Source organism: Cololabis saira, chromosome 2, assembly GCF_033807715.1.
Source record: "Cololabis saira isolate AMF1-May2022 chromosome 2, fColSai1.1, whole genome shotgun sequence".
Classification (NCBI taxonomy): Eukaryota; Metazoa; Chordata; class Actinopteri; order Beloniformes; family Belonidae; genus Cololabis; species Cololabis saira.
This window is the reverse complement of record NC_084588.1, coordinates 8,261,081-8,272,692: the sequence shown is the minus strand read 5'-3', so window position 1 is coordinate 8,272,692 and position 11,612 is coordinate 8,261,081. Positions and strand designations below refer to the sequence as shown.

At 43.1% G+C, this 11,612-nt stretch overlaps 1 protein-coding gene across 1 annotated transcript in view; it reads left to right on the top strand.

Moving 5' to 3' along the window:
- Nucleotides 1–90: 90 nt before the first annotated feature.
- zgc:162297 (uncharacterized protein LOC555865 homolog) overlaps nt 91–11,612 on the top strand; it is a 33,012-nt gene continuing 21,490 nt past the window's right edge. Inside the window, 5 exon segments of the mRNA XM_061737166.1 lie at nt 91–619; nt 3,188–3,237; nt 3,239–3,271; nt 3,350–3,530; nt 6,923–7,073. Coding sequence (XP_061593150.1) covers nt 463–619; nt 3,188–3,237; nt 3,239–3,271; nt 3,350–3,530; nt 6,923–7,073 — 572 coding nt within the window. The 5' untranslated portion in view covers nt 91–462.

Below are 11,612 nucleotides of genomic sequence, written 5' to 3'. Positions count from 1 at the left end.
TTTTATCGGGAGGGGGTGTGGCCGCCGCGGTGACAGCTGTTGGGGGCGTGGCCTGAGGGGGCGGGGCCTCCGACCCGGAAGTAGCAGCACCGCGTGGCTCGCCTGTCAGATGTAAACAAAGCCGGATTCTCCACCAAATAACCTCTATAGACGCACACACGGACCCCCAAAATGTTAGGATGGTCGGGGAGCGGGTCCATCGAGCCCCACGCGTGACTGTCACGCGTTGTCACCCACGGCAGAGCCGTTATTTCAGCTCTAATGAGTCTCGCTGCGAGCGGATGTTCCTGCCGGCGCGTCATTTCCACGAGCGCCCAACGCCCCGCTGCACAAAGCTGCTGCAATGGTTAATGCCTTTTATTGCATACCAATTAAAACAAGCACACCTTACTTGTATGTAATTATATATAGATACATGGATTTTTATCACAATTTATCTGGGGGTTTCATTGATTAACAGAAATGACCCTTACTCGGTCACGTGATCTCGCCCAGAAACACCAAACATTGCTTAACTCTGTACTTTCGCTGCTCTACAAAATAACCATGAGATTTCTGGACCTCTTTGGACGATTAAAATCCGTCGTTATTGGGATGATTCACGTTAAAGCTTTGCCAGGTACGTGGTTGTGATTTTTTTTTTTACAAATGTTCAGGTGTAACTTTTTTTTTTTTTGTCCTACATGGCAAATGATATGAGGAGTAAAAATGCACAAATAGATAGCTTAAGTGTCGTAAAGAAACGTCCTCACGAAAGAATTGTGTCCTTCAGTGTTATACTTTTAAATGTTACATCCAGACTGCTTTTTTTGCCCCTTTATTCGCATGTCAGTATCATTTTGTTATTGTAGTCAGTCCATGTGAAGTAAGTTAGACATATTTTACTGTTACATGGTTGAATGTATAACTGCATAATATGTTGATAAGTGGGCTACGTTTTGTGCAATACTTTTAATTTATAAAGTAAGTAGATACTACTTTAATGTAAATACAACCTTAGATGAATAACACAAATAAGCAACATATGACTTGTCCTCATTTAACAAAACTGATCCAAATGCAGAAGCAGTTTGTGGGAAACCAAATACATGTGATTCATCCACCTTCATCAGCAATAACTTAAATAAATCATCTTCTATGTCATCAGTCTCTTCCACCGTTAAGACAGGTTTCTGGTCCCCTCTTCCCTAGTTACAACTTCTCTTCAGCTCTTTGAGGTTTCCAGGTATTTATTTATGTACTCTCTTACGGTCCCAGATCTCTGAGGCCTGGACTTTGACTAGGCCATTGCAGCAACCTGAATGTTTGTCTCGTGAGCTGCTCTGTTGTACATTTACTCATGGACTTGGGATCATTGTGTTGTTGGGTGACCCAGTTCCAGCTGAGCTTTAGCAGCTGGACTAATGGTTTCCCTCCAGAATACTTCAGGCAGGTTCCTCTGGACAGCCGTCGGCAGGCAGGGAGTTGTAACAGGGACGACGTCTTCCTCGGTTCCTTTGGCTGTTGTTTCTCCTTTGCAGTGCAGAACCCCGCCAGGATCCACCGGCCTTCCATGGTTGACTAAGGGCCAATCCCAATACACCCCCTACTTTCTACCACTAGCCCTCACTCACTACCACTAGCCCTAAAAATGAGTAGGGCCCTTGTAATCTTCCCTAGGGATTGGGCGTAGGGTACGGCGTATGGCGCGCGTCGCCGCGTAACCTACGCCGTAGGCTCTGCGTTGATGTAACGCAGAACCATAAATCAGCCTTTATTCTGGCGAGATCTTCGCAACAACGGGCAAGCGAGTGATTATGTACATTCACTGAGTGAATATTATGAAAGTAAAATATATATTTCTCGCTAGAAATGTAATCAAAACGCATTTTTATGCAGAAACTAACTCAAAATATTGATTTTATTCACTAAAGATTAGAAATGTCCGCAATGTTTTTTTGTTCGATTCAGTCTGCAAATGACGACGTAAAGCATTCTGGGAAATTTTTCTGGCCCTCCGTCACGAACTCAGCATCTGAAATCCCTCGCTTTTAAGGGGTAGATTCATACCCCCTACCCCTCGTTATGTCCACTACCCCTAGATGCAAAGAGGAATTGGGACACCACTAGCCTCACGGGAACGCGCAAATTGTAGGGGTAGGACTGAAAAGTAGGGGTAGTGGGGGGATTGGGACTGGCCCTAACTCAACAGTTAGATACAATCAGTGCCAAGTCAGCACAATGCTTCTCCAGACAGTTTCTGGGGAGCACATTGAAGTATCTTCAGCAGGGCCCTTTGGCCTTTAGTGAACCATATTATCTGAGAACTTGGAGACCAGAGGAAACACCTCAGACTCTTTGTTGAGGGTTGAGGGCTCTACTGCCGACCTGATCAGAGAAGTAGCTACACCACTGTACTGATGATACTGTATCGTCCACCAGGACGTGTCGGAAGAACGAGCGAAGCGTTAGCCAGTTTAACAGTTTATTACCTGTTACAGAATGGGTTACTGTTGGCCGTAATCCACGCCAAAACAACAAAAACCCCGCTGAACTCACTCAACAGCCGCTCAACAGCTGTGCTTCTCCCAGAGAGCTCAGACCAACCGCCACAAGCACGCGCACACTCACAACTCCCGTGCTTACCCCGGCCCTACCTGCTCTCTACCCACAGGCCTAACATTCAACAGAACATCTGAACATGACAACATTATACAGGAACATTACTGCAGGGTCGCTACAATACCATCGGTTGGTAAATGCCAAAATAGCATTCATTTGAATGCCAGGATGTAGGCTGTAACAAGCCGAGCCGTGTTTACTGAGCCGTCCCAGCCATCACATCATGGTTGACTGGTTTACCTGCTTTGGTCTTGTTGGTCCGAAGAACATTGTTCCAGGAGTCGTGCAGTTGTTATCAGAAGAAACTTAACAAATCTGATAATATGCTACCATGTTCATTTAGAGATTGGTGGATTTCTCCTCGCATCTCTTACAAATAACCATTACTTATTAGTTTTTTTTTCTATTTTTGCTCTTCTGAGCTTTATATTGCAATATCCCCCTGAAGCCTGGGGAGTCTGAGATGTAGATCTTGAGTTATTTTGTAATCCCTATAAGCTTTGCAAAGTCTGATATTTGGTTGAAATGGTTTGATATGAATATTGATATATAAACTGTATGTAAGGAGGTTTTCTGTCTGTCTAAGGAACCCCCCTGGGGCGCATGAAAATGTCCCAAATCATCGAAGAAGCATGCCGAGGAGGCAGACGTCTACTGTGACGCAGGAGTTGTAAGTTGTTTTGTTGTAAACATTTGTAATTCTCCCACCAAGTTAGTAACCGTTACTTGTAAAAACCTCTTTTTCCAGGATGGTTTGATCATTGAAAACATGCACGACATCCCGTACACGTTCGGCGTGGGTCCGGAGGTGTGCGCCTGCATGACCTCTGTCTGCGCCGCCGTGAGACGCTCCTGCCCGTCGCTGCCGCTCGGGGTGCAGATCCTGTCCTCGGCCAACCAGCAGGCGCTGGCCGTCGCTCTGGCCTCAGGTTCACATCAGCAGTCCAACTGATGCTCACTCGCACATAAGACTACGTCTGCAGACAGAGTTTATACGGCAGAGCGTAGGGCTGGGCATCAATTCAAATGTCAAGAATCGATTCGATTCCGATTCTCAAGATTCAGAATCGATTATCACCATTTGATTCGATCCGATTCGATTTGATCCGATATTGATTTGGGTTAGTGTTAATAAAAATGTTTTTTGAGCTGTTACCTGAATTATTTGACTGTAAAATAACTAGTGAAATTAAAGCTGCAAGCAGCGATGAACGGGCCCTCGCACCGTTGTGCACGTTCAGGCTGCAGTGGAGGAGCTTGTATGACTTACATGTAGATTCTTCAGGTCTGGACATGTAGTGGATGAAACCACCCACGACTCTCTATATCAAACCATTCAAAAGTTATGGCAGAAAGTAGGGACTATCAGATATCGACCAATCAGAAGAAGGGGCGGGGCTAATTCAGGCCAATGAAGGTCAAGTACTCAATACAGAGTCCGATGCCACCACCCACAAGTCTTTATGTCAAACCATTCAAAAGTTATGGCAGAAAGTAGGAACTATCAAATATGGACCAATCAGATGAAGGGGGGGGGGGGCACGCTTTTTGGTGTCTATCGTCACCACGGTAACGCTTTTGACTGAGAAAAGTAATGCGCATCGTTGCAGGATGTAGACGCACATTTTGATGTATAACACACCTGGGTGCACGTTACGGTTCGGGTCGCATTAACGGCCGAAGAAATGGCATAAATTGTGCCAAAATTACACGATTAATTCAAAATGGCCGACTTCCTGTTCGGTTTCACCCATGGCACCAAGAGACTTTTCTTTAAGTTGCGACATGATACAGGTGTGTACTGATTTTCGTGCATGTACGTCAAACCGTATTGTGGGGTTTGAGGCACAAAGTTTTCTAGGGGGCGCTGTTGAGCCGTTAGGCCACGCCCATTAATGCAAACCATTAAATATAAAATTTATCGCCAGGCCTGGCTTGCGTGCAAAATGTGGTGACTTGTGGTGACACTTATGTGGTGACACGTTTAGGGGGGCAAAAAGGCCCTCCTTTCGTCGGAAGAAAAATAAAAACGAGAAAAAACGAGAAAAACATTTCATACAGATACAATAGGGCCTTCGCACTGTAAGTGCTCGGGCCCTAATAATAATTTCACAATATTTATTGTGAAATAACTAAGAAATACATATACATTTAAAGTGCAGTAAAAGAAAGAAATTGCAACAGCTCATGCATTAAAAAAATCATTTAGCTTGTCTAATTTATTCTGTCACCAGACACACAGCTGGCCATGAAGCACCAGGCATTTTATAGGTTTGTCATGACAAACCGTGTCCAATAAAAGAGAAACCAAACAAGCTATAGTAAATATGAATAATATGAACTTCATTGAACTAATATAACACTATATAACAAATTTAAGCTGAAATATCCAGCATTTTCTTTAAAGAAAAGTTAAAGAGCATATTGCAGGTTGGAGACCCCTGTGAATCAATGTGTAGGAAAATAATGTAGGAACTGAATTTTCATTGAAATACGCATAAATATATACTACAGTGACCTCCAGAGTTGTTTTTGTGAGAGTATTTTACTTCCACATCTGAAAAAGCTGAACCGGAAGTGACGTCGCACTGGGGAGTGCGGTGAATTCAACAATAGGAAAAATAATGGATCTTAATGTTAGTTGTGACACTGAAGAGGTTGTGAATGTGTATTCACACCAATATGACGGGCCACAGCCTTATAATTACGAACCCGTTAGGCCCCCCACGTTATTTTGATTGACAGCTGAAACTCGCTTTTTAAAAGGCTGATTTATGGGTCCGCGTTACACCAACGCAGACCCTACGGCGTAGGGTACGCGGTGACGCACAGAACGCTGCGTGCGCCGCGTACCCTACACCGTAGGCTACGCCGTCGATTTTACGCAGAACCATAAATCCGCCTTTATTCACTGCAGCACTCGTGCTCCTGAAAGAAACTCCGAAAATTACTCCTTAAAAATGGGTGAGTACTTGTAATCTGTCTACGTTTGTACTTTCTAAACAGAAAACTGGCTTATTATCTCTTTTTTCTGATTAAAAGCATCCGAAATAGCCGGGTATTTTTAAAACCGAATATTTCCCCGTATTTCCCCCCGTTCGTTTATCCACATTACATCTTTGTAAAAAAAAAAAAAAAACCTTCCGCACATAAACGAAGATCTGCGTTTTCGACCACATTCATAAGCTATTCTAACCTGTAGATCATCTGGTCTTCCGGCCTCCGGGCCGCCTCTGCTGCGCAGCTCCCCGCGGAGCTGCCATGTTAAATCGACGCAAGCCGGGCTGCAGCCCTGCTGCGCGTCGCCGCGTACCCTACGGCGTAGGGCTGCGCGTCGGTGTAACGGTGTCAAGAGCAGAGACCATTTATTTAATAAATAGCTTGGAGGACAGATGGTGGATCATCAGTAGTTCTAGGTCGCACGTTAGACGTCAGACTCAGAGCAGATTTGTTGTTGTTTTGGAGCATAATGTGACGTTGGAAAACGCAGAACTGCTCTCTGTCTCTGTCTACACGCATCTACATAAACGGAGTTTTCAAAAAATCTTCACTTTGCCCGGAGTCTTTTTTAAACATTCGTTTATTTGCGTTTTCATGTGGATGACAGGTCCAAACGTAGGAAAATATCTTCGGTTTAGCAGATACCGGCTACGTGTGTACAGGGTCTGGGCAGTAACATGGGGCAGAGCTGTGGAGACGTCTCCCTGGTGTGGCGTCATATGACGCGGTGTTCGAAAAAAAAAAGCGTTTGTAGGAGCTTGGCTAAAATCAGCCACTTTTTCCTCTGAATACGTGCCCTTATGTCTTGTAAAACATATTAAATCCTACATTAACTTCTCACATAGTCATTTTCACATAAGGTCAGGTATCATTTTTGAAAAAATTCTAACCTGCAATATGCTCTTTAATTTAGTTCAGGAATTTTCAAAACCAGCGCTTTGTTAACGCTACCGCTACTCTTCGGTGCCATGTCCATTGTTTGATAGTTCCACACCACGCGCATGTGTGAATTAAATGACGTGACTACTGGGATTAAAGTTCACTGGGCAAAAATGTAATAATGGAAAAAAATCCATCTTTAGACATATGAATCGATATTTAGGAATTAATATGAGAATCGATTTAGAATCAGAAAATCGATTTTTTTCAACACAAGCCTAGCAGAGCGGAAGAGAGTCCTGTGTTATAACTCGAATAAAACGTTATTTTCATGTATGGTGATTCATGTTAGATCTTCATGTAGAAACCTGGTGGGTTTTGAACAGTGGTCAGCCACAGCCAGTGGTTTGTCAGCCGCCGTGTTGCAACTGTGTGGTTCCAGGTCTGGACTTCATCAGGGCAGAGGGCTTTGTGTTCTCTAGCGTGGCAGACGAGGGCCTCCTGAACGCCTGCGCCGGGGACCTGCTCAGATACCGCAAGCAGATCGGAGCCGAGCATGTGCAGATCTTCACCGACATCAAGAAGAAGCACAGGTGAGATCTCTGTCCGTGCGGCTGGGTGAGCGAGCAGACGCTGGGCCAGAGCACCTTCGGCATGTTTTTCCTCTGCGTACAGGTATAGTGGTCCATCAAGGACTGCATGACATTAGAGCAGTGACACCCAGTTATGGAGCCAAATCAACTTAAGTACAGTACAGTACAGTTGAAATTTTTTTTTTCAGTTTCAGATCTTTTTTTTCAATTTCACATCTTTTTTTTTTCAGTTTCACATCTTTTTTTCTCAGTTTCACATCTTTTTTTCAGTTTCACATCTTTTTTTTCAGTTTCAGACTTTTGGCCCTGATCTGGCGTAGGGGGCGTGGCATCAACTGAGAGGGGCGGGGCATCATGAGTGACAGCATAACAGAGAAGGCTGGGGACGTTCCTCAGTCTTGTTGCCTTCAGGAAACGTAGGTTGCAGAAGTTATCAGTATGGTTATAGTACAAGTATGATTCAACACTGTATATACACCATATTCATGTGATTGGCAGTGGAAAAAACTAACAGTAGTGACACATTTCTGTTTAAAAAGCTGTTTTAGACCGTACTTTGCACCAATCACAGTTTAAAAGCAATAAGCTATGCCAGACTGTACAGTTCAACAGCCACACTTTAAAGTTTGACATTTCCCACTTCCACATTATGGTTTGCGATGGCGTCCTCTCCGCCAGGACGAGCCGCGGCCCCAGCACTCAGGTAAGAAATGTTAGCTACTTTTTCAATAGATGCTCTGGGGAAATATCTTAAGATTTATAATGATGTGTAGCGTGTGTAAACAGGTACATACAGGCAGAGCCGGCCCAAGGCATAAGAGAACTAAGCGGCTGCTTAGGGCCCCGTGGCCATTAGGGGGACCCCAAGAGTTAAAAAAAATAATAAAAAAATGTTTATATGAGTGATGATTCATACATTATCAAAGGTATGTTATTGTACAAAAACACAATAATTGATATTATTACGTAAACAATATTATGTTAACAGACTAGAGTAGATACTGCTGGCATATTGACTGCTGCCTCTCGGCTCCAGAGCTGCACTGGTATATCGTTCGTACATTTGAATTTATTCTTATATGGAGAACATACTGACGAGGTACTGTTTATCTAAGTTTACCGATTTTAATTATAGTTCTAGTTTTTGTAGTACTTTGTTGTTGCACATTTCTGTTGCAGTTTATTTAAAACCAAAAATAAAGTAGATAACGTGTTTACAGTAAATGGTTTATAAATGATCTATTTGATTATTTAGTTTCTTTTAGTAATCCTACACTGTAGATGACACTCAGTATCACACTTAGTTCTACATCACTTTAAATATTAAGTGTAAATAAACCCCAGGCCGCTCTTGTAGCTGAATTTGCTCCATTTCAGATTAAAAACCATAGATGGTAAAAACCTGCCAGGCTGAGAGTAGGATGATGGAAACAACACTGCTGCAACTGTGCAGCTCTCTGACCTTTGACCTGTTGCTTCTCTGTGTGGCCAGTAGGGGCAGTTGCTGACTTTGTAAAATATTAATCGAAATATTTTTCTCCAAGTTTGTTAATCTGTTTTCTGCTTCCATGGTCTTAATCCCTGTGGATTACAATCTAACTACAACAAAAACTTCTTGCATCTAGTTTTACAAGTGTATTTGTAATGACAGGGAAGAACATGAAATACGTTTATAGTGGGTGTGTGAATGATCAATAATCAGTTTTATTGGCAGTAATAGAGGGCTCCAAAGTCAAATTTTGCTTAGGGCCCCATGGAGGCTTGGGCCGGCCCTGCATAAAGGGAAAAGACGTGTTTAGGTGCATGGGGAAAGATGGAGATTAAACATAGGGCAAGCATTAACTAGCTTCATTCTATTAGCTAGTGGTTCTGAATGTTACCCTCCTTACAGCACAGGAGTCAAACTGAGTCCATGGAGGGCCGGTGTCCGGCATGTTTTACATGTCTCCCTCTCCCAACACACCTGATTCAAATGAATGGCTCGTTATCAGGCTTCTGCAGAGCTTGGTGATGAGCTGATCATTGGAATCAGGTGTGTTGGAAGAGGGAGACATCTAAAACATGCCGGACACCGGCCCTCCATGGATTCAGTGTGATACCACTGCCTTACAGTTTACAGTTTACAGTTTACAGCTCAGGTATTTGTCTCTAATGTGTATTGTCTTTGTTATTAATATCTGTGTTTGCCAGAATGTCGACTATAACTCTGCAGTGGCTGCAGCTGCACAGAGCCTTATAAATGTGCTCACGCAGAAGTTGTTAATTGTTAGTTTTAGCTTTTCACAGTTAGTTTACATAGTATAATCTCTGCAGTCCTCTTTGTTGTATTCTGATACGTTTAGCTATGGTTGATGCCTTCCAAGTTTAGCTCACTTTACATATGTCTTAAGTGATAAATTGCATGCTGTTTGTTTGTTTATAGGCCTATTATGTTTCTGTAACTTAAATAATTTAATCAAGCCAGTACAGTAATGTAAAGTGACGTCTGTTTAGTCTAGGAGCGACGGAAAAAGGGACTTTCTGCAGAGACTACTGACTAAAATTTCCCAGGTCACACAAAGACTGCCCTTAGCTGTAGACTATTTACAATTTATAGTCAACCAGGAGATGCTTCTTTTTAGGTCATTGATGCACCGATCGATCGGCAACCGATCCGTATCGTCCAATAATGCCCCTATCAGTTTTGATCGCCGTTCTCAAAATAATAGTTGAGAGTGGGCCTATCTGATGACGTTTACAACAACAAACCGTGCTGCGTTCGTACACCTCATACCCAGGTATCCTGAGGAGATGTGACCGGCCTCACCGGTATGGGAGCTTTACAATGTCCCAAAAGGACAACAAATTTGCAGTTTGCAAAGTGTGTCCAAAGGAGATACCCAAGGATGAATGTTAGAAAAGAATTTCAACACAACGAAGCCGATAAGACATTTGAAGGTTTCTCACATCAAGGAGTATATTGAGTTTTCAGAGTTGGCTGCCGCTAAGGCAGAAAAAGAACAGGAGGCGCAGCAACACCGCTAACTGCTTGGATCCCGGTTCGCGCTGCCGAGTTATTTCACTGATGAATGTCCGCCGGAGTTTTACCAGACTATATACAATCACATCTAAACCCTCATGCAGGACGACAGTCGTGTCAGTCGCTTCACGGGTAACGTTTGGAGTTCTAGTGAAGAGTTGTGCTTCACTCACAAGAGTTTCCTCACACGCGGCGGATGCTTGATTTGATTTATTTTAACAATTCAAGAGAAGATAAGAAAACAAAGCAACAAAACAAAGAATTTCATACTTTAACACTTGATATCCTAATTTACATGTGCAAAAAAAATGCTAACACTAAAGCTTTCACAAAGCTTAAAAATTCATAATACATTTTTCATTTTAAGATTTTTTCCTTTTTCCACAGGAAAACTAAGGTTTATAGTTTAAAACTTGTATCAACTCTAAGAGAGTGACATATCTGCTGTTGTCTGTGTTGGTGCACACGTTGTGTTGTTCACATAATTATTACCACAGGAAAGCTTAAACTGATAAACTACACTTACTCTTTGTAAGCCGAGCCTAAGTCGTCTCTAAGGGCCTGATTTACTAAAGGTTTGCGTGCGTAAAAACCTGTGCAAACTTGACATCACCCGCAAACCAAAGTGCCAGCTGATCTACTAACAGCGTGCAAAGAGGACTGCGTCTCTCAAATGAGCAAAATAGCACACGCTATTCATTTAGTACTTTTGCCCTGATGAATAATCAATATGGGGCGTACCCGGCAGAAATCCTAAATACTGGGAGGGGAAGATGCAAATTGCTCCATTTACCACCCGCAATGAGATTTACCAAGCCTGAAAGTAATTGCGCGTATTGTGATTGCGTCTGTATTTAATACGTTCGAAAGGAAGGTGCTAATCTGCTGCTGCCGTTATTGTGGCAAGGAGGCGACATCCAAAATCAAAGAATACGCAGAGAGAGAGTCTTTATTCTGCTGCATGCTATTTTAAAAATGGTTGCACAAGTTTTATTAAAGGCCACTTTTTCTTTAGTTCTCCGCCTTATATCTTGCGACCTTCTTTTAATGTGCCTCCCTCCACTCGCCCACAAGCAGGCCAATTTGTGCCAAAACTTTGTATTTTATTGATTACTTATTATAACTTATCTTATTAAACGTGAAATCATCCTTCGTAAATTACATTTAATTAAAGGCCGTGCTTATTAATCACAAAACACAGGTTAAACATCATGACCAAATCCGCTCCGACCCGGTGTGTCAGTGATCAGCGCAGAGACTGCAGCTTCGCCTGAATTATGGTTCCGCATGAAATCGACGGCGTAGCCGACGGCGTAGGGTCGCGGTGCGGTGTGCGTCGCCGCGTACCCTACGCCGTCGGTTCTGCGTTGGTGTGACGCGGAACCATAAATCAGCCAATCAGGGAGCAAGGGGTTGGGGGAGCTGGGTTGATGTTGATCCGCGGACAAAACTTGTTAAGGAGCATCAAACTCACTCTTATCTACGCAGAAATAACGCTAAAATATAAAGAAGGCTTCCCA